At 40.0% G+C, this 23,777-nt stretch overlaps 1 protein-coding gene across 14 annotated transcripts in view; it reads left to right on the top strand.

Annotated features, from left to right (window-relative positions):
- Window positions 1-23,777, top strand: part of PTPRT (protein tyrosine phosphatase receptor type T) — a 507,468-nt gene that overhangs the window by 456,230 nt on the left and 27,461 nt on the right. For all 14 annotated transcript variants that reach the window (XM_030008888.1, XM_030008884.1, XM_030008894.1 and 11 more), the window contains 5 exons: window positions 6,566-6,753; window positions 12,741-12,828; window positions 20,210-20,286; window positions 21,196-21,232; window positions 22,616-22,713. In XM_030008888.1, coding sequence (XP_029864748.1) covers window positions 6,566-6,753; window positions 12,741-12,828; window positions 20,210-20,286; window positions 21,196-21,232; window positions 22,616-22,713 — 488 coding nt within the window. The remainder of the gene's footprint in view (window positions 1-6,565; window positions 6,754-12,740; window positions 12,829-20,209; window positions 20,287-21,195; window positions 21,233-22,615; window positions 22,714-23,777) is intronic.

The raw sequence follows: 23,777 nt of genomic DNA, 5'->3' as shown, positions 1-23,777 counted from the left end.
GAGTCTCTTCAGGGGAACCAGCATGTCCTTCCCTTGCATCCCTTAACATCTCCTGGCAGTGTGTAAGGACATTTACCCTTGTTCTCATTTCAGCTGCTCAAGAGGATCCTAACAACAAGAGTTGCTGCTCTCCAGAGAGGATGAGGAGGGCTGTAGTGCCATGTAGTTCCTTGCAGATAGGCGGAACAAGCAGAGAAAGCTCGCTGTCATGAAGTCTCACGCAAAAACTGGCTTGTGTTTAGAAATACATAGAAATTTCCCCTGAATTTCACTCTTCTGTAGTTTGGATGGGCTTTTGCCCATGCCTAGTCAATCTGCTGTGGGTATATCCACAACCTAATGTTTGAAGAACTAAAAAGATATTAAGAAGCTGATACTGCTTCATTAGCAAGTGTCACCATTACTGGCTTTTTAAATTGCAGGATGGGTTGTTTTTTTGCAACAGAAGCTCGAAAATCAATGGCTTGATCTGTTCAGTTGTATCTGTAGCCTCCCAGGCCACGTCAGCCTCTAAGGACCTGTGGGAGAGGCTTTCACATCAGTTTGCTGTGCTAACATTGGCCTGCAGCAGAATGATCAACAGAGGCGCGTGCCCTTGTACGCTGTTACTTGAGCTGAATTTCTCTTAACATTTCTTTCTGCCTGCAGATGATCAGGTGGCTTGGAAAACTCTCTCTTCCAGTCTTTAGTGGCTTCTAGTTTTGTGTGCTGTTTTGAATTTGCCAATAGTTTTTCAGCTGTAACTAATGAATTGCTCTGTGAGGTAGGTAGATCTGACAGCCCCTTTTCACCAAGGAGGCAGAGAGATTTGACTTGGTGAGGTCCATGTGCCAAGAGCTGTGCCATTATGCTACGCCCGATAGTCCCAAGTCTTAGCCCACCTCACCAAAGCACCATCCTTACATCTTCAATGGAATTTTCTTCTGTGCTAACTGATGAAAAAATGTATGCAATAGTTTTTATAGGATTAGAATACACTTGTGTAAGGTGTTTACCAAGCGATTATTAAAACTCTTGTTAGAATCTAGAGAAAATTACTTTTTTCAGCTTTTTTTTATTTTTTATGCACATGTGGCTTCTTCATAGCCTTTGAAATGAAAGATGCATCTCTGTCAAACCTGGTGTCAGAAGGCTTTTTGTTAAGGAACGTGCCTTTTTATAGCTCAGTTGATCTCATTAGACAAATGATGTTTTGACTTTGGTTTGCCATACCACTGTTTGTATTGTATATAGCATATTATAACTGGATATTTGTCATATAATAAAGCCTTGAAGCACACAAAAAAGCAAATTAATTTTACCAGCTTGCACCATATCCCTAGTGTAAGGGGAAGAGATATTAGCCATGCTGTAGTCATCCTTGGAAGATGTCAAATAATTGACAACCCTTACTCTAGTGTAGAGAGACTGGATATGTGTGTAATTGACTCCATCACAAACACCACTCAATATAATTTATTTTGTGCAAAGGATGCCTTACCATGTTACACACTTGCCAATGCTAAGAGAATGAAAGTATAAACAGAGATGATAGGCCTGTTATTTCAGACACAGAAAGAATTCATGGATATTAAAGCAAAAGTTTTGAAAGGAACTTCTCTACATATACAAGATGACATATCAGTGCAGCATTGCTTTTAGGTGTTGGAGGCATAGGTTAGTTTTCTGGTCAGAAGGCAACATCATACTCTGTGTCCAGATATCTATCTCTCAGGCTAACAAAACTACATTTATGAAACAAGATGACATCTGTAAAAGGATCTAAAGTTTCAGTCCCCAAAGCTGCTCTGGATGAGCAGGTGCCCTCCCACCAGCCTTACTGGGACATTGCACAGGGGTCTGATCATACAGAGCCACTTTCAGGCTGGGAATCTAATTTCTCAGCTGCTCTTCATCTTATCTGTGACATCTGTGGAGGAGTTTACCAGTTTTTCTGTGGAAGGAGACATATTTATTTTACTTGTCTGGGTAGCAACAAAAGCATATAATACAAGGTGTTGTAGCAGGAGGCAAGCAATAATATCATACCCTCAGGGTTATTTGTCAAGTGGGGAAAGATGCCACCTTGCTGGCCTCTGCTTCAGCTTTTCTCTGCATGCTGGCCTCCATTATGTTTCTCTTGGCAGAGTAGAACCTCATAGCTTACATCAGCAAGTTCATGATTATTTCTCCAGCAAAGAAGAGAGTCACAGAAGCAGCATTTCATAAGCAGGGAGAGCTTGTGAAAATTAAAAGTGGAGTCAACATTGTTAAATTTGATTATCTGCAGTTATACCATCAACAGATAAGCTGAGATGCCTGGAGAGTTTCCCAATCAGGCTAGTTATGTGAGAGCCAGTGAATCATTGATTTAACATCTTATACAAAATTTCAGGGTATTCTGTGAACTCTTAGGCTGATAATGGAAGTGTCAGCTTCCAGAAATCAAAATATCTGTGTTGGCAACAGATATCTTAGTATGGGCAGTAAGAGTGTTGCACTAAAAAGGGTTAACAAACAAGCTGACAACATATTTTGCTATTGCAGCTGCTAATATTAGAAATGATCCTCTTACAAACAGCATGTTTCCAGCAACGTGCAGAATACCTGTTTTATTTACAGTTGCACAAACAGAACTGTGGAAAATTGGAAGTGGTTCTAGGAAGGAACCAGAGCCCTGAACAGCCTGCCCTAATGAGACTTCAGAAGCTCTCAATTGATTTACGTTATCAAAGAGAAACTGAAGAAGTGATTTGATCAGTGCCTGCATGGGTCAAGATTTCAAATGCTCAGAGGGCTCTTTAATCTAACAGGAGGTATAATAAGATTCAGTGCCTGCAAGTCAAAGCTAAGCAAAAATCAAATTGCAATTAAGCAATGTTTAGACAGTGAGGGTAATTAACCATTGCCACAACTTTTGGGGTCAGAATGGAATCACCATCTCTTGAAATGTTTTAATTCCGATTATTTCTTGGAACTGTATTCCGTCTTTGGTATTCAATGAAATATGGTGGTATGTGTTCCTATCAACAAAACGAGGACATATGACTAGAAATAAGATGTGCATATGAAGTATAATCCAAAAAACCCCTGATGCACGATTCTGTATGTTTAATAGTTTCTGAGTATTAGAGTGAATTATTTCAAACATCTTCAAAAAAAAATTTCTTTTCTTGATTTGCTATTCTCACTGAAAGCTCATAAAAGGCACGCATGCTTTAGAGGCACTGCCAAAACTTTAGTGAAAGTCTTGACCAATTTGAGTCCTACAAACTCATCCTCATTTCCAAGGGAATGGGGGCATGTTTGTGAGAAAGGGACGGAGAGAAGGGGCTATGGAAGATGGCTGTGACTTGCCTTTAGTGCAACAATTAAAGCAGAAGCCTGACTTTGCTGAGGGGCCGGTATTTTTGTTGTCCTTTCCAGTATTAACAGTACCAAAAGGAATGAGATGTGGTTTATAGCTTCAACCTGCAGGAAAAGCAAAGCCTGTTTGCAAGCCCTCCAAAGACACTTCTTGTTGATTGTCCTAGTGAGAGATCAGTTTGCTGCTACCTCCCCTCCTACCTGCATTTTGAATTGTTCACAAAATTGCTGTAAACAGCACATCTTGAGAGAAGGTGTCATCCCTTGTGTGAGTGCCTCATTAACTATGCTTAAGTTCAGGCTCATAGTGTGATTAGACGGAGAAGGAACAATATGTTTCTTGCGTCAGGCTTTATTAGCAGAACATATGAATGCTAGGCTTGCCTCATACATAGCAATTTGTCTCCATAAAAGCCCCTCCACTCTTTCCTTGGCCCAGAGAAAATGCTGGTGGGAATAACTGACAGCTGTCCTGAGCTGGTACAAGTGTCGGGCTTGGGTTTTCTTTCAGGTAGCGCAGAGGCCATTGAAGATGCATTTGTCATGGACGTCCAGAGGAGGTGATCTGCTGCCTAGTTTCAGCTCTGTGTGTAATAGGGTTGACAGTAGGATGACCCAGATTGTGTGACGCTTTTTTTTTTAAAGCAGAAACACTTGGCTAGGTGGGAGGCACGCAAACGGTGTGATGCCATGGACCATGCTGCAAGAGCTGTTACTACAATCAGTGGGTTTTGTACCATTTTTTATCTGTCTGACCAAAGAGATGAGAAGCACAGTTGTCACTATAAACTCAAAGGCCAGAGTCAGATCCCTCTTTACTGCAGAGCAGCTTCTTCTGGTTCCAGATTCATAATGTGGGTGCCTACTTTGAGGGAAGTTATTCTGGAAAGGGGGGTTACTGCTTTCCTGGTTTTCACCTCTCCCTGTGATAATTTCTTTCCGAGAAGAGAGCCAAGTATACAAGATTTAAAGGATCTGATGAAGAGAGAAATTAATAATTGCCTGCAAAGGAGCTGACTGATCTGAGTTACATTTTACAAGTAGCCTGTGCTCTGCTTGTGCCCTTACCGTATTAGCACTAGAACCGCACATTAGTTTTAAGACTCCCTCTCGAATAGGGATATTGTAATGTTTTTTAATTGGAGCTGATAAAAATGTGGCATTACTTGCAGGCTCCTCGGAGAAGCCAATTGTGAAATTGGGTTTGTATTAAACCTAATGATGGAAAATTAAGCATAGTACGTCTGTTGGAAATGGTCCGCGATAAAAATCATCTCCTCTCCATTACAGGAGGTTAATAGGGAATAGGGGAGGAAAGATGCGCTGGGAAAGCGAATCCAACTATGGGAATTAATAAGCCTTGAAATTCCCTCTGTTCAGAGTTCTCGCACTGTCATTAGTTGGAGCATTAGGGATGTTTATACAAATGCTTTGGATGTTACTCTTCCTTAAATCCCAAATTTATTCACATTTTGTATATGAGGGTTGCTTTGCTAGAGCCATAGCTCTGTAAATCTCTGAGTGTCCTGGGAACGTGACTGTGTTCGTGTGAACCTGGAATTCAGAAATCCTTAAATTCAGTAGCCTAATCTTCAGAGCAGATGATCGCTTTGTGCTAATTTATTTCAGAAGCAGCAGGATGTGTTCAGCATCTCTGATAATTCAACCACCAGACTTATTTATCTCACCCTGGAGATCAGCTAGCCCTGCAGCAGTGTCCACTGCTGGCATTTGTTTCTCCTTCTCATAGTCCTGCAACTTCAAAACAGAGCATATGCCTGTCTTGGTATCTTCCCCCTAATATAACAGTAAACCAGCTAAAGCATTATGTGTCATGTTTCGTCATGTCGTTGCTTTGCCAGCTGCTGGGAAGGCAGTCTAATGCCCTCTCATCTGTCTGCTCCTACCCACCTTTGCAATGAGGGACGCAGCAGAGATCCTGACTGCTGCTGATCAAAACTCCATGGTGATTTCTCAAGGATAGCAACGTTTACAATAGCATTCTGGCCATATTTCTGCCTCACAAAAATCACCCTGAAATTGCAATTTGATTTATTTAGTCTTTATCCCTTCAAAAACATGACTGTGGTATTGCTGACAAGGGATAGTGTTTAGGCTCTTTGTCAGTAAGCTTTCTGTAAGAAACAAGCCTTGTGTATGCAGCCCTAAGCGGTTTTTATGAACAATCTGTGGGAGATATGTTTTCTGTTTGCTAATAGGTTGTGTTTGGGTAAGACCAGAAAAAATTGATGCAGACTGTTAAGGCCTGTATGCATGAAAGGACCCGAGTATCTCAGATGCCTGTAAGCATAGGAAAAACCAATGGTTTATTTAGCCAACTATTTACCTTTGGTCAGCTCTGCTAGATAAGAAACTGAATTTTTCATTTAATCTGAGTATCTGTTGTTAAAAATAAATATTGTGACAGTCAATTGTTTGGTTATTTAAGTTCTTTTCTATTAGTTCACCAGGAATATTTTGCTGTCTATATAGAGTTTTGCTGGGGATATGAGAGGTTACAATTCCATCTGCATAGTGACAGAGATTTTTTTTTAATCCATTTCTTTCAAAAAGAAACTTTTTCTGTTACGTTTACATATCTGAAATTTAGGTTTCTGCATGCAAGATAACTATATTTTTATGCTGGTTTATTATTTCTGATAATATTACATCTTTGTAATTGACATGTAAATTTTAGGCCTGAACTAGCCAAGCAGTTTAATTTGCCTCTAACATCCTGTGTGACTTATTTGAAATGCTAATAATTTGTTTCCTATTAACTTGGGCCCCTTTCAGTTATCTCATGCTGTACACCCCAAATCCCGCTTGAATATCTTGCTCATCTGTATGTACTTTCACTCACGTTCTTTGCAGGTTTGTGAAGAAAGGTATGTAATTCAACTGGAGTCATTACGCAGAGCTCACCCTTACAAAATGTGCAATTTCACTCTATGTGCTGTACCCTCATTAGCCTGATTGGCTATTTACTCTGTTCCTATCTCTTTGGGTTTGTCTCCTCAACACAAAAAAAATATTCAAGTGTGATTTAGTCTTTCTAGGCAGCTGTAGGCAAGTGTGTGTTTCCTACTTATTTTTTTACTTTCTTGTGCCTGCACCAGCCTACGGGGTGGTAGAGAAACAACTAAACAAACGGAGCAAGAATGAGAATGGCAATACCAGATAGGTGAAAGCTTGTTTTGCCTCCCTGTCTTTAAAACAGACAGTAGCCATGGAGAGATGACCCAGCCGACCTTGACTATCCAGACCCACCCATACCGGAGCTGCGAGCCGGTGGAAATGTCCTACCCCCGGGGGCAGTTCCAGCCAGCCATCCGAGTGGCCGACCTGCTGCAGCACATCACCCAGATGAAGCGAGGACAGGGCTATGGATTTAAAGAGGAGTATGAGGTGAGAGGAACCTTCGCTCACAGAAATGAGTAGAGAAGTTGCACTTGCAAAGGCTAGATGCTTGGGAGGGGAGGAGAACTTTTTAAGAGCTTCTTTTCCTTAATTCACTTACCCTCTTAATCCTTTCCTTTCTCCATCTCATTTCTGTTTATGAGGGTAGGATTTTACAGCGCTAGCAATCCTTGGTGGTGCTCTAGTCCAAAGAAAAGGTGTTTACTACAGCAGTAAGATAATGACATTGTGCTCATCCGTTAGTATGTGCCCTCTCTCCCATAAAGAGCAGACAGTAAATATTTAACAGGTGCTGAACTCAGTGAAGGACTTGGAGTCCCATAGTCCCTTACTTCTTGATGTGCTTTTGCTGACAATAGTGCAAGCCAGGCTTTAAGAAATGGAAGGGTTTTCACTTGAGCTTTTGGGGAGCTCCAAATACTCTGTAATGATTGATCAAATTAAATCACAGCATCATGACCTGAATGCAGAATTGTAAAAAGGCAAGGGCAGGAGCCTCGTGTACCATAAATGAAGGTGGAGTTTTCCAGTATGCTCAAACCTCTGGCTCAGAATATGTTCAACTGATATACTCTTCCAACTCCATGTGAGGAGACATGCAAAGAGTAACCTGCAAAAATGAAAGCAGGCTTCCTCCCCCCACCTCTTCCCCTCAAGCTGGAATGACCAGGAATGTAATCCAAATGACAAGAAGAAACGTGACACTGGGGAGGACTTGGAAGAGGAATATACATTTAGAGCAGAGAGAACAGAAGAGGGAAATAGCATCAAACATATGTGGAAACTTTGCTCTCGCAAGCGATAATTATAATGAATGTAGTAAGCTTGTGGGAAGGCAATAAGCAATTAATATGCATAGTGCCATTAGAGCTACTTAAAAATAACATAACAGCTGTGAAAAATAAGTTACTTAATGAAAACAGCTCACTTTTCCACCCTGCAAGTAAGAGTCCATGGGGTTTGTATCATTGAGGCTGGGTTTTGCTGTAATTGAGAGGCAATCTTTTCCTGGTTGTCACCAGGGAGTATTTTTTTAATCAGATGGCATCAAAGACTGTCACAACAAATGTTTCTGGTAACTGTATGTTAACCAGGTCTAGTCACTCATGCCCCACAATCAAGCACACTAATTAAACTATCAATACAAAGAGCTCTGTTTAATGTTGAAAAAGGGTAATAATTCTCTTAGGAGATTTACTTAGCCCCCCCTTGGCCTCCATTTCCATGAATAGTACCCACAACTGCATTCCGCTCAATTACAGGTGCCCTAAGATCTAGTTTTTGATGTTCAAGAAGAAAACAGGTGCTGGCATATATGTAATTTTCTGGCACTGGCATTGGTAATTATCAAAATAGCACATTAGCATGAAAAATGTCAATGCAACTTTCAGCTCCACAAGTTCTGCCTTTCCCAGAAAGTGCTATCTACATACGTATATAATGACGATGACATTATATAGATTTGCATATTTCCTTTCTTTACAAGAAATAGCTTAGAGAACGCCACAAGCTCTCAAATCACATGCGCTGTTCTACCCTTCAATCAGAGGTAATTGCCTGAAGTAGCAGTCATTTTCAATGGTGGAATTTGGTTTTTAGAGCATGGGACACCGGCAGCGCTTCAGCTCCAAAAAGCTTTCAGCCACCACTAGCAAAACCACAAATGCGGGGAGGATGTCAAGGCGTGTTATAACTCCAGGGAGATGGAAGGTTTAAGTTGGCTAAGAGCGGTGTCTCAGACTGGAATCTGGAGGCACACAAAGCTGCAAAACTGGCTTTGCAAAAGGTTTTGCAGAATGGTTGATAAAATCATAAAAAAGAATTTGATGTCTCTTTTAAAATGTTTTCATATACTACTATCAGTGTCACCTCCAAATATGTGTTTTCTTCTAAGGAGCTGATTTTCTACTTACTTTGCAAATTGATAGCATAAATTACAGCCTATTTAGTGACGTTACCAAATAATTTTACTCTCATGAAAAATCACTTTGAACAGAGTGTATCAGTCACACGTGACAGTCTCTTATCTCTGTACATTCCCATCTCCACTGAGTAACCTGGAAATTGCCTTCCATATTTGTTTAAAGTATACCTTCACCTACAGACTATTGGAGCACAGGCAGCATGTTTTACTGAGGGCATCTAGAAAAATATTTCTGGTGCTTCCATCTCGCATGTAACTCCACACTGAGATGAAAAGCAGGATATGATTGTGTAAGCGGTGTCACTGCTGGTGTGAAATGGATGATAACTGTTTGTGTGTGTGTGTGTGAACGTGGGAATCTGTCAGCACTTGCCATGCGTGTTATTTTGGGTCTGCCTGCGGCACCTGAGGCCAAAGTGTGACTTGGGCCTTTTTAGCTGCTGCTTCTGTTTAGCAATAAAACATGTAGACCACAAGAGAAAAATATATCACTGGCACTGGATGTAGATAGCACTATTTGGGATTAGGCATGACCGTAAACACTTAAAAGGGACATGTTTAAATGTCACCTGTTCCTTTTTTAGAACATATCGGCCCTGATTTGTTGTGAGCTGTGGGACTAGTCCCACAGACTTGCTGCAAGCACCAATTACTGGCTACGGAGATAATAAGCTTAAGCATCCAAACTAATTTTCTGTTATGTTTTAGGATGTCACTAAAGTACGTTCTCCTGCTGCATTACTGAGGCCATTTAGTTATTTTGGATTTTGTGGCTCCTTCCTCAAGCATCTTACTATTGAGAGTCATCAGCTTATTGAAGTTACATCTGGATTTTAACACTTTCATTTCTCGTTGGCTACACATTTTCTATCTGGTCAAAAGAAGAGATCCTGAGGTTCAGGCTATGATGTGACATTGCAAAATATTTGGCGGCAGGGTGTTAGTTTAGAAGCTGTCCTTGGACAATGCTGTCCTAAGGCTTTGCTACGAACTGGAATGGGGAACTGAACTGGCTGAAATATTTCTTTTCAGGTTGTTTTTTTTTTACCCAAAGCAGTTTTTAACCCAGGGTCACAGCAGCATCGTGGGAACAGTTTTGCCACCACTGTTGAGAAGATAGTGACTGCAGGGAGAGGGCCAGGTCTCTGTGGCATGCTTTGAGATGAGCAGCAAGGCTTTTAATTGATATCGTTGCCTTTGGCAGCAATACTGCAGCATTGGGGTAGATCAGTGCAGATGAATGATTCAAGTTTTCGTATTTAAATTAAAAACAAACAGCGAACTAACTAAATGCGTCCATTGGAAATTTAAATTGGCTTGCAATAAGCCTCAATTTAATGTGAACACTTTAGTTACATTTGGGCCGTGGTGCTTAGAAAGCTTGATTGAGATGAAGCTGACTTTTAGAGATCTATCCTTGTAATTTCAGATAAAAATTAGATCAATTTAGTTTAAAAAGCTTTGGCGTAACATAAATTCCACTGCTGGGAAGATATTTTAGTATAAATTTTACAAAAATTCTCTAAAAGAAGAAAAGCCTAAAAATCAAGTCCAGATTTTTCGAAAGTGAAATTTTGCTGTTAACAAATCAAAGAAAGAAGGGGGAGCGTTTCCTGTGAAATGCGGATCAAATATCAACGCCTGAGTGATCTTTCCTGACTTACCATTGCTGATAATGCAGAGCGAAACAGAAAGATTAACCCTTTTTGCTATTATAGAGATACTTATTGTACAAACAAAAACTGAAGCAACAAAATATTAGGTATGTTCCTCTTTTTCTGGATGCAACCAAATTATAATTGATATTTTTGTCTTTGTATTTCTAATGCAGTTTCAATTCTTGGTGCTGCATTTTTAGTGATCTCACAGAAAAATTATTTGCACTGTATCGCCCATGTACATGCAGTTACTCCAATTTGTTCATCTGGTGTGTATAAAAGTAGGGGTATAAGGTACACCTATGCAAAGGCAGTTTGTGTTCCTCACCAACCAGAGCTGTGCTTCCTTTCTTCAGAGATGGATAGTTCTGTGAAAAGCAGAGACTTTTTGGTATTGAATCAGATGAAAAATCCTGGCCTCTTAAATCTTTGGAGGCTATATCAGGCAAATATAAAACTATCAATTTCAATGGAGAATTTCACGTTCAGATCACATGAAAGGATAGGGTTTGTTGAAAAGGGATTTATTGGACCTGAATGTATTTTCTTTGGCCAAGATAGCTTCTCCCACGTGGAAGTCATGAGAAAGGATTTTCTTTTTTTTCTTTTCAGATGGCTATGATTAGATGTCTAATGACTGTTGCCATTCTCTGGTCAATCTGCTGTAATTTGATATTAGTGGAAAAATAAGACACCTTTTTCGTTAGTCTTTGAAGATGAAAATGAACCTTCCTCACCTCTTTTCTTTTACTTGGGGATTGTTTTGTTGTGTGGGGGTTTGTTGGTTGGGGTTTTTTTGCTCAGAAGATGAGCTGTTATTTGGAAACAGCTGTCTGTAAAGGAAATATATGTGTGATCAAAGACTTCACCAATTACAGAGTTATTACTCTTTCTCCTGGGCTTTTGAATAGGAACTCACTGTCCCTGTCTTTTGTCAGCAATGCTCATGGCAGTGCTGCAGTCAGTGCCTGACATTTTCTGTCCTGGAACCCCTTTGGGGGAAATTCACAACGATCTGGTCTGCCAGGGGTTTGCTCGTATTAAGTTTAATTGTAATGTCAGTGTAGTAGATCCTAATAATTGTGTCTCTCTGCTATTGCATTCAGGCACTGTAATAGACCTGGATGGCTTGTGAAGATGAATAGAAATTCATTTTCTAGCACAGCTGTGTCAAACTACCCACTGCTAGCTAAGGCAGATATGATTCTACAATGACTGAGGTATAAAAACCCCATAAGTCCCTAGGGACCATAAACAATACAATTTATAATGTTGCTGTTGTTTTTAGTAATGTAGGATCATGTTAGGGAGTAGATCTTGGAGGATGCAGATCTATAGAGGCAATTCAGTGCGAGCCATTCTTCTCCTCACCTGTGTTTTTGGCACAAGTCAAGGCTGGGCTGGCTGCAGCCGACAGCAGCAGTTTGTAGGTCGTGGCTTTCCATCCAGTCGTGATGCCGGCGATACCCGGGGAGTGGGTGCCATTGCTGTTGCAGCAGAAGGCACTGGTGTGCCTGCTGCTTTGATCTGCCCGTGCTGACATCCCCGACCATCCTGAGACAGGGAGAGGGATCATCCTGCTTACAGGCATCCGGGCCATCTTCCAAGGAAAGCAAGACCATCCTCCAGCCAGATCCTGTGACGACTGCTGTTTTCCTGACTCTGCCTTGAAAATCCTCCCTGGATGTGTCTCAAGGGGAAGGTGGCTCATCTGAGTGTGTTCAAATTAGTTGTAGGCCCAGGCTGTAGGGTAGGGTAGGTTAGCACCATGAGCTGCCAGTTTCTGTATCCCATCCGTTCTCAACTAAAAGAGCAGATTTTAGGAAAATAACTACTTATTTTCATACTTCATGAGCATGTTTTACCTCGTTTTGCCTCTCTTGCTTACACATGATCTAAAACCCCGGCTTTTTTATTTTTCCCCAAAGAAAACCAGCTAGTGGTTTGTATTGCATCACTCCATTATTAGTATAGAAATAGGTGAAACCACTGTATCTGTTTTCAACTTAGATATGAAAGACTGAACACTATGCCTCAGCCATCTGGGTTTTCTTAGAAGGGTATGTATGTGAAATCTCCACAGACCATGTTCTACAGGGGAAATGAGGTTAACCTGTGGCTGTGCAACCAGAAACAAATTGCTCTGATCCTTTTAGATCTGAAGTAGCAGGAGAAAAATGATTCTTCACTGGCAGAAGCCAAGAGATGCAAATGGTCTGCACGAAGCTCTGCTTTTTGAATTAGTGGATGCGCCCTTTCCTCAAGAACAGCTGTTTGCTTGGTTGACTACTGAATTATGCAGCGCCTTTATTTTTGCCCTGCTCAGTCATCTTAATCCACCTGAAGGCATTGGCCAGATTTTTATAAACACTCCGCTATTGTTTATTTTGCAGGCACTACCTGAGGGGCAGACAGCATCCTGGGATACAGCCAAGGAAGACGAAAACCGCAATAAGAACAGATACGGAAACATAATCTCCTGTAGGTGTAAATTCACATTAAACTGAGCTTTCTGTAAGATTTTATATGCATCCTGTGGAAAAGGGTGTGTTTCAGAATATCACTAAAAGCTGGTTTACAGTGCTGAGCATTCAGTAGTTCGATCTGTTTGTTACAGGCTATGTTTCTATGATTTTTTTTTTTCATTGTTTTAAATAAAGTCATGGCATGACTTTACAGATTTTACATAGTTTCTATCTGCCTTGCTTTGTGCATAATGTTTGTGATTTAAGGGCTAAAACCTTTTGTCAGATTTTGCCAGTGGGTGATGATGCCTATTTCCTGTCCATTTTTACTACATAACCTGGAACTTTCACTGCAACAAATGGGAGCACAAAAGGAGATGCAGATGTATCAGCTTTTTAGATATGGATCAGAGATCAGATTTTCTCCTTCCCTTGTGGTCAGTAACCAGTGGAGCAGTTGCTGCTTGTCCCCAGAGAGCTGGTTTGATGTGCAAGACAAGTACAGCTTCTGCCTCAGAATCACAATAAGGCAGCTGAAAAGGCACTAAAGCTTTTTAGTTTTACTTCTTTCAATAACCAGTTACTGTTGATGTTATAGGAATATTGATACACTGCAGAACTGCAGGGCAGTGAAGAACTCCATAAAACCATTTAGGTCAGCTTTATTCTCCAAGTCAGGACTAGATTGACCTCTGTCATTTTTATCAGATATTTGTGAAGCCTCTTCCTAATGATCTCCAAAGTTTAGCTTTCCACAAGCTCTCCAGGCAGCTTACCCCAGTGTTTCATTATTCCTTATAATGACTGGGGAGAGAAGGTGTGAGAAATAATTCTTTTTAAGGGCTCCTGAGCAGCATCAAGTTGGAGAAGCCAGGCCTAAGACCATCAGAACAAGGAATAAGAAAATAAGCGAATGTGCCATCGATTTTCATGACTGGATAAATCTATAGAATGCTATAAGAGCAAAATTAAGTCACGCTGAGTGATGTATTTAGTACAGTATTTTTTCTCAGGTTAAATATGTATTTCCTGTAGAACAAACAGATTTTACTAAAGAATTAAAAAAAAAACCCTTGGCCACACAGGAAGATCATCTCACACATAACTACTCCTCTCTTTCTTTTAAGACTTGAAAGAAATTATTCATGTAACAATTTTGGGGGCATGGCATAGAACAGCTCAGTTCAGGGACCCCATGGTAAAGATGAAGAAGTCTGGAAATGGAAGATCAGAAGGCTGTGAGCCCTGATCTGATCCCAGTTCTGCTGCTGGCTTTCTGCATTGGTTGTGAGCAGGTCACCAGTTCCATCAGTCTTTGTTTCTCCATGTGGAAAATGGAAGTGATAGTACCAGAGTATTACAGTTAGCGTGAAAATCGTCTCCCTTAACTTCAGCTGCCTAAAAGCTCCACCTCGCTGTAAGTTTCCTGTGTTCCTAGTGGCAAAGAGAGATAGCTCCAGACAGAGATTCAATTTACCTGTCTATATGATTAGCTTAGATTAAATTAGTCTAAGACAGATGAATCATCCAGCTATAACAACTACATACTGGATTGAAGATGGAAGTGCCATAGTATAAGGAAGGAAACATGAAAGACTCTCTGTTTCTCCATATGATTTTGAGGAAGCAGTTAACATGATGTGAAAGTGGAGGTGAAAAGAGACAAGACTGTGTGCAATAGCCACCATCTAATTTATGTTGAAGGTGGTCACACAGAAAACATTGAACTCCAAGTGAAATGTGAGAAGAAATTAAGGAAGCAAAATCAAGGAAGATAAATGGGGTATTATCTAAAGGGAAGGTGTTCACAAAGATGAATTGTTGTCTAATGAAGAGTGATGTTAGCCTTTTACCTATAAATATAAATACAGTAGCAATACAGATAGGAGGTGATGCACCTGAATAAGGGAATGCAAAATGTAATCAAAGTTAAAGGAAGACGTATCTGCACGGTATAAAACATCTGAAAAGAAGCTCAAGTTTGAGGGCTGTTGGGAAAGATTTCAGAATGAGGTTGAGAGGGTGGATAGATAAGAGGCATAGATAAAGAAAGCAAGGTAGTGAAAGAGAGGAAGGATGCAGAAGAGTTGAAGTAAATAACAAAGTTGAGTGGGTTTTCTTCACTTCAAATATATATCAGAACAAAGAGTTTGAGGAGGAGACAACAGGTCTTCTAAAAGACAGCAGGGAGAATTTAGTAATGTGCAATAAAGAGTGATAAAATGGAGTGAAATCCTTGCTTTACTTTGAGAAGGCTAGGGAGAAGGAAGGGAGGATGCCTAAGGAAGGAGCATATCATTCATCAGACATTTTGTAAAACCATTTGGAAATTATCAGTGGTGTCACTGGCTAAGCCTTGAGCCAGACCCTACTGATGGGTGATGTTGGGCAACTTTCCTGAGTAAAGGCAGCAACAGGATCCAGAATAAAGAATTGATAGCAGAGCTGAGAATAGCAGGAAAGTAGTTCCCTCTGGCAGATTCTGAAAACGAATTGTGCTCAGTGGGTACAAACTGTGGAAAAGCCTGAGCAGAGGAGGGGAGGTGGAAAACAATTATACCCTTAGCTGCTTTGTTGTACTAGAATTGTAATTGTGGGTAAAACTCTGAGCATGCACCAATTGCTCCTACCAGCTTATTTGGTAAAAGGCTGCAGATGGCAATTAACATTATTTATTTAACCACAGTTACCATTTCATCACTCCTGGAACAAGATATCCCATGCCTTTTGGGGAGTGAATTGAAAAGTCAGGTTTTGATCTAACTTTTGTAACTGCATCAGAGACTTTTGTTAAAATGTGGGTTTGTAAGCTCTTGCAATAAGTAGCATTGCTCAGTGAATCACAGCAGATTATATCTTGTCTTTATGGCCTTCTGGGTAATAGTACACTTACAGGACTGTTTTATGTGGCTCACTGCTTTCCCAGGGCTGTATTAACATCATGCCTCTCTATGAAAACCTAGATCTTACTGCCAGCCCCAACATCTGCTGTTCTTACATTTGCAAACCAAAACTGCAGATGAGGCTAAGTCCATTCATGGAGAGGAGATGCAAGAGAGTTCTAAGCTCTTTCATGCTTTAAACCCCAGCTTTTCAGGGTTCCCTTCAATCTGCAACACTGGTATGTTTTTTGGAGACAAGGAAAAGCTGAGGAGTGGATTTGGTGTCTGTATGACTACAGAAATCCACTGTTGTTGTTGGAAAGATGCACTGTAATTGCACAGATTTGCCATGCTGGAGGGAGCTGCCCTACTTGAACTTTTTGTTATATTGGCAGTGTCTACAAGGTTTGTTCCTGCGCTTTGGGTATAAAGCTGTAAACACAAAGACAGTTGTGGAGATGCAGGATTTTTCTTTCAGGGGCAAGGGTAGGTAGGGGATCTGTTTATGTGCTGAATCAAAGTGATTTAAATTTGCTTTAGGGCCTAGATATTGAGGCCTTCAAAGTGCATCAGCAAGTGGTTGTTAGGGGAGAGATGTTGAGCTTTTTTGGGTTGAGCTGAACCCATTCCATAGAAGAGAAAACATCCAGAAGCTATATGGGACCTTTGGTTCTATTCTGTTTCTCCCCATCTTCTCCAAATTTAGAGTCATTACATATAAGAGAGTGAAAATTCTCAGATTGGAGCTGAGAAAATGAAGACATCAGCTTGTGTTTTGCTTCAACTTACAAGAGAGCGCTTTCTTTCCCTTCTTTCCTTTTCTTTTCTCCCTTTTCTGAGCATAATATTACAGGACGAGGTCAGCACTCACAGGGGTGCTATCTTCCAAGCATTTTTATTCCATGGTTTCTTCTGTAGTGCCTAAAGTCTTGCTTGTCTGTGCAATGTCCATGGTATGTGATCCTGAGAGGATGGGATATATCACACCTTGCTATTATCCAGTTCTCAAGGCACAGTCCAGGATCAGTGGGGATAGAAAGGGGAGGACAGTGTGTCCTTGAGCTTGCAAATCATCATTTCGTACCAGAACTGGATTGAATCATTTCAAAAGATGGCTGTATTTCTCTATTGACTATGTGGGGAACCTTGACAGCCAGTTTAGACTAGCTGCCTAATATTTAGATGGTGAAAGTTGTGTGAGATTAATCCAGTGCTGGTATCAAAACGAGACGTGGAAAAATTGCAATGATATTTCAAATGATCGCTAATGGGAATTTTGACAGAAGTTTGAAATGATAACATTTGTGTGCTAAAATGGGAACACAATGCTTTTCAGTGAAATTCTTGTCATTTTTGAAATCTGTTTTAAGACCAATTTTCAGTCAAAGTACTTCTCATATAAATTTAGAGTTCTGCTAACTTGCATACAGACTATAGTAAACAGGGAGAAATAAAATCATACATTTGTTAAAGTATATTTCCATTTTTTGCAGTCCTGAGTGCTACAGACATGCAAGGTTTCTTCCTTTTCTCCCTCCATTTTTAAAGTTTCTTATAATCCATTTGTAACACAAGGTTGTATGATGTCTGATAAATTTACAGAAGAGTTGAGCGACGCTTTCATTTTGGTATGCCAAATATGTAGTCTCCTTAGCTAATGTAGTCCAGTGGATAGGGTGCAGAATTAGAAATTAATTTTAACCATTGGGAGAAGATATAATGAAGACGTTTGCTGTTCTTTAAAAAGCCCTTTGAAGTCTGTAGACAAGAAACCCTAAGTACAGGATTGTTACTGCTAAAAGCACAATAAGTTGCATTGGGTTTTGCCCCTCTCCATTAAAAAAAAACAAAAAAAACCAAAAAACCAAAAACAAATTCCAAAGTTTGGGGGAAAAAAGGGGATTTTCAAGGTAAATTATTCCATGAACTTTTATCCAGACTGTGCTCCTAAACTTATGAACAAGATTAAAGACACCATTAAGACATCATTAGTATTTTGTGTGCTTAGCATATACACAGATTTTTTTTTTCTGCTGCACTGTTCACACTTATAAGAGAAATAAATCTCCCACAGGAATTAATCTCATTTTTGTAAAATATGCAATGAAATATTTTGAATTCTGACTTCCTGAAGCAAAGTTCAGCTGAAAGTATTTTTCATTTGGCCCCCAAATATAATTGGACCTAAATCTGAATGTCTCCTTTTTTAAAAATTTCATTAATTTCCAATGATAATTTCTTCTTCCTTTACTGTTTTTCACATATAGAATAGCCATATTTGGGTTAAAGGGGGAAAAAACCAACAACCCACAACACTTTTTACAGCTACAGAGCATCTTTTCTTCCATAATTGTCTTAAATGCATAGGCCTCTTCTGCAGCCTGCTTCTCAGGTCTTTCACATCCAGCTCCCTCAGGAGGTATTCATCCTGTCTGTTTTAAGTTTTTAACTAAAGAGTGGCTCAAAGACCTGAAAGTTAATTTGGGGGTTTGGTTCTATTAAATGAAGAGAGGCAGGTTCTTCCTTGAGGCCTATTCAGAGCACTTCAGCTACACACCGTGCGTAGACAGTGTCTTTGTCCCACTTAAAAAATCAACCTGAGATTCTTTTCACTTGTCATTAGGGTCATTTTTGGTGTCATAACTTTTTAGTTCTATCGTTGCAAAAGTTAAGACTTCCATAATGTTATTATATCGTGGCATCACAAGAGGAGTTAGTAAATGTTCCCCTCCCAGCCATTAGCTGTAGGGTTTGTTTTCATTGCTTTTGTTCTGCGTGATTCTTAACTAGCTTAGTTTGCTGCCTTGAATTGCAAGTGTGAAATTGTCTACGGGAGATTTTGTGTATTTCATCTAGATGACCAGTTCAATCAGCTCTTTGTCTGTCTTTGTGAATTGCTCTAAGTATAAATTCTTTTGTTGTCTGTCTAACCACATGATTTACTGCAACTCCTAGTGCAGTTGCCTTGAGCGCGGGTAATTGTCTAGAGTTGGGAACAACATCAGCACTCTGAGAAATATACCTACTTCCACTATGTCTACGAAGGTTGTTTTTATTAATACAAATATAACAGAGCTTTGGATGGATTCACCTGTGTAACCTTTTTTGAATGCAAATACGGGATTTGATAAATACAGCAATGTGGCTGTATTTTTGGGGTGTGAAAATGTCACCCAAAGAATGAACAGTGTACGAGAAGCATTGCTTTACATAACGGAATGAATATTTAATATATACCCAAATCTTGGTTTTCAGAACTGCATGCACGTCTGTCTTCACAATTGTTATCTGATTCTACGTTTAATTAAGTGATTACTAAAACCCTTTTTGACTGAGTTACTGCAGAATCATACCTCATATTTTTATGTTTCATTGCTATGATTCTTTTTAATTGAATGTAAATCATGCTTAGGCCTGTATTTTGCAAAGTGATTCTAAACATTAATGCTCTACTGACTGAGAACTAGGGTCTACAGAGCTGGTAGAGAGGAAATAAACTTAATGGACTTTGTATTATACTTCTTTAGAAATCCTTTAAAAATGAGCCCAGCATGCCCAGCAGTGACCTCTGTAACCCAGTAGCTTTTGCCAAGCAACTGGCCCTCAGATAGCGTTTCTCCAATTAATTGCATACCAGTGCTGGGATTGCCAGACCAAATCAGCTCAGCAGCCCAGCAAACAGAGTATCTCCTGTGACAGAGCCCAGCACCAGCTGTTCCAGAGAAAGATCAAAATATTCCCTTGGTGGAAAATCATGACATAATCTGCCTGCTGGGGTAGTTCCTTTCTGCATCTGAACTGTAGAGCATACTGGGAGATGAAAAGATTGATATCTGTTATTTTATTGCCTTATCTAAAGTAACTTTGAAGTCCTCAAAAACATGAACGTTGCTAATTTTTTTTTTTTTTAACACTGCCTTTATGCCATTCTGTTGCCATGAGTTCTGTGGGTTGCATAAAGGAACATTGCTCTGATTTCCTTTGGTATTTCCTTTCAGGTTTCCAGGTTGCCCCATTTCTTGTTTGCAGGATTTCATTTGCCATTTTACCTTCCTTAATCTTTTATACCTCTGTTGTGACCTATTTATTTTTATCCTGATCTTGACAGTTTTAGCTCTTGCCTCAGTTTCCATAGATCAGATGAAGGCAGGCAGGCTGTTACTTCCAGGCATGAAGATGGCTTTTGTAATGGGGGATACATCCTGCAAAGATCTGTCCTGAGACCCCCGAACCAAGCAACATTTCTGGTCTGTGTAAAAGCTCAATAAGGTTTATGGTGACAGCAGTGAATTTAATGAACACAGAGTACGAATGAACGCTAACCTAAGGATCTAAATGTTACATCTTAAACACAAAAGAAAGGGCTTGTAGGAACAGGAATATCTCTGATGTTCTTTCATTTTTTTATTATTGTAAGTATTCAGTTATCCACTTGCAGGAATCGGCGGATAAAATGAAGCATTTACAAAGTCCTCTGTATCGTTACTGTCACTTTTTTTTCTTCCCTTCTTTCAGATGATCATTCAAGAGTGAGATTGCAACTGCTGGATGGGGACCCTCACTCCGACTACATAAACGCCAATTACATAGATGTAAGGCTCCTGGACATTCCCACTATGACAAAAACACTCCTCCTGACAATCTGCTTATGAATTTGGTGCATCTTACATAGGGACAGACTGTTGATCTGATATGAATGACAGCTGAACATTACACAAACACTGTGTTGTGACAGGGAGAAGGTTCTCAGGCTCTGGTTTATTCTGTCTGACCAGTCTGGACAGATGGAGGTTTCCTATGTTTGACAGATCCACCAACATAAGTGGAATGTGGGCTAAATGACATATGCAGAAATCAGTATCAGCCTTTCACAATAGCATTAGTAGATACATAAGACTTATTGACTTCTTATAAAGTTGCAGTGCAGAAGGCATGTAAATAGATTGACTTATTTTTTTTTAGTTTTATAAAATAAGATTCAAAAAGCAGCCTTCCTCACACACATAGAATGATCAAATGAACATGTGTTTCTTGTATGCAACTCCTAATTTGTAGGAACATGACAACCTTCAGAGGAGTTTCTTTAAGGGATGAAAAATACACCTAATAAAGTTACATGAGACTGATATGCAGCATTTTCATGCGGAGTCAAATGCACACCTTTCTTCTTTTTCAAACCAGAAGGTGCAACTTTTTGCCTATTAGTTTTCAGAGTTGCCCACACGTTAGTCACAGGGCTTGTGTTTCTTTGAGGAAATAGTGAAAACTGCCCCATTCCTGTTTTCTCTTTGGCATAATAAGATCTTATTATTCAGCCTGAGCCAGATACCATCGCTTAAAATATCATAGGGCAACCTAGTTGCCTATCTTCACTCATTCGATAACCAGTGTTAGTACACTGTTAAGTGTGCAGTTGTTGGTACCTGGGAAGTATAAAATACATGGTGTGCTTTGTCTGAGCTGTGATCTCACAGACTATCACATATTTTCTTTTTTTCCAGGGCTACCACCGGCCTCACCATTACATTGCAACTCAAGGCAAGTTCATTCTTGTATGTCCAAATATTTGTAAAACCACTGCTGTTTTAGGCTGTTGTAAGAGCTATTTATAGGGTGGCATCTTCTATTTTGGGGAACGTCTGAAAACTTGGTATAGGGGCGCAAAAGGGAAGGATATAGCATGTTCTAAGACATTCAAGGCACTCAATGCAAAACCTCACCTACAGGAATAAAAAATGCTACAGACTTAGAGGTAGCAGTACAATCTATAATGTGTCCTTTGTGCATGAAGTATGAGATTAGAACTAAAAAGGACTTTACGGAGCTTGGGTTTACCTTCTGGAGTGAAATTGCTTGGGGAGAGCAGGATGAATAAGCTGGTGACTGATGAACTTTTGGTTAGTGGGAACTAGTAGGAAATGCATTTGAACACCACCTTGTATAAGTTAGTTGATGAGTTTCCTATGCCTTTAGGGGAAAAAAAAAAAAAAAAAAAAAAAAGACACAATTCAATGCTGAGGGCTATCCATGTTAAATGACAAACCTCCCTAATCCTGTTCTTTACAACAGGGTGCTGTTTTCCTGCATCACTGGCCAAACTCTTATGCCATGACCACTTTGTCTGCCATTATTTGTCCTCATTTTTGTGCATTCTGTACCTGCAAATGTGATGTTCACAGAGTCTTAAATTCTGCTTTATGACTTCATTGCTGGCTTGTCCCTATTGAAAGAGCAAAGAAACATATTAGAATAAAACTGGCATTTGAGCATGTACGGGTATACGGAATGCAGCAAGGCAGAGAACATGGAGGATGGAGTATGGGCAGAGTGGGCGAAAGGAGTCCGTAGGAGGATTTCATCTGTAGTGTAGAACAGAGGAAGAAAACAAGGTCTGAGAGACGCTCTAGTCTAATAAACCTCTTGTGAGTACTGGCTGTCTGGCTGTTGGAACCTGAAATTTTTCGCTCTGGGGGAACTTCAGAAAAGGGCTAATTTCTGCATGTTTTCTTCCTCCTTCATAATTAATAAATATTAAAATGTGAAATGGAGGAACTTTAGTGCTGCATCAGGTACAAATTTCAATACAGCCTTAATTATAGACTCACTATATGATGCATCCATGTCCCACCACTTGCACATGATTACCTACTGGAACTATCTCCACTATTTACAATACAGGCATCACGTCTCTTTCCAGGGTGCTAGAACCTTAAATACCCGCTGTGAGGAAGGATGAGGTGTCTGATCTCTCAAAATGCTCCAGGCTGTTCTGTGTCTCTAACCCCAAATCGCAGAGGATTGCTCTGAAAGGGAGAGTAGGATTCTGTGGGACCAGGGCAATAGCTGGGGAACAGCTGAGAAGAGTTGGTGGTATTTGATACACTCTCTTAAGATGTCCTTTTGTCTTTTCTCCTGCCCCAGGGCCAATGCAAGAGACAGTGAAGGATTTCTGGAGAATGATTTGGCAAGAAAACTCTGCAAGTGTTGTCATGGTCACCAACTTGGTGGAAGTGGGCAGGGTAAGGGTACCACTTTCCCAACATATAAAGCCAAACCAGCGCCTGGGTATAACACGGTGCTGCTATTCAGGCAAGCTCAGCAAGTGAAATGCCTTTTGCTTACTGTAGTAAGGGAAAGAATTAAGCCACTCTGGCTTTTTTTCTAAAATGCTAGATCTTGTAATACTTAGCTGCTTCCCTTCAAGACTAAGAAGGATCATGTTCCTGGTGTAAGTCTCAGCTTTAGCAGAGTTATACAAATTTATGCTAACTGAGAAACTGTCTCCTTTTTCAGTACAGAAGGAAAAATGTACTTCTGTAATAAATATTCTTTATCTGTATAATTTGAATACTTCTCTACCCACAAAAATCCGGAGTGGGGAGAACATGTGACTGGTGTTCAAACTATGAAAAGAGCTCTTTAAATGACAGTTCAAAGCCTAGAGTTTCCAATCACTTCAGAAGATCACTATTCCGTGGTGATAGGAGATTGTGCACAGCTGGATCCCAGGGCCACTCAGCAACGTTGGCCTCCTCAACACCCATCACTTCACTCTCTTGAACTCAGATGAACCAGAAGTCCCTGTGTCAGCACAAGACCAATGCCAAAGCCCACGATGGGAGCAAACATGAATAACTCAAAATGCATAGGCTTGACTTTAGGGAATAAGAAGAAGGTATGTCTGGGGTGGCTTTCCCCAGCATATTCTTCCCACTCCTGGTGGTCTTTGGTTTAGAGACATTCTTAGCCAGAAACCGAAGCTCTTAAAAATTTTGTCCTGATGTTTGTCATCTTCCATTGCTTTGGTAATAAGAAAAATTTAAATGATAGTTTACTCACAGCCATTAGTAATTCAGCTGCTTCGTATTTGATTTCCTTTGGATCTTATGGTTGAATGCCAGGTGGTTCTGTTCATTTATTGTTATTTATTCTATTTTACCTTCTACTGACACTTCGGTTTGAAATAAATGCCTCTGTGTAAAAAAACCAAACAACAAACCTACATTAATCATATTTAATATTTATAAAACCCCTTCCAATTATGACTGGAACTGGAACATGAAACCTGCTTCGCAGTAGCTAA

This window comes from Aquila chrysaetos, chromosome 3, assembly GCF_900496995.4.
Source record: "Aquila chrysaetos chrysaetos chromosome 3, bAquChr1.4, whole genome shotgun sequence".
NCBI lineage: Eukaryota > Metazoa > Chordata > Aves > Accipitriformes > Accipitridae > Aquila > Aquila chrysaetos.
This window is presented reverse-complemented; position numbering and strand designations above follow the sequence as displayed.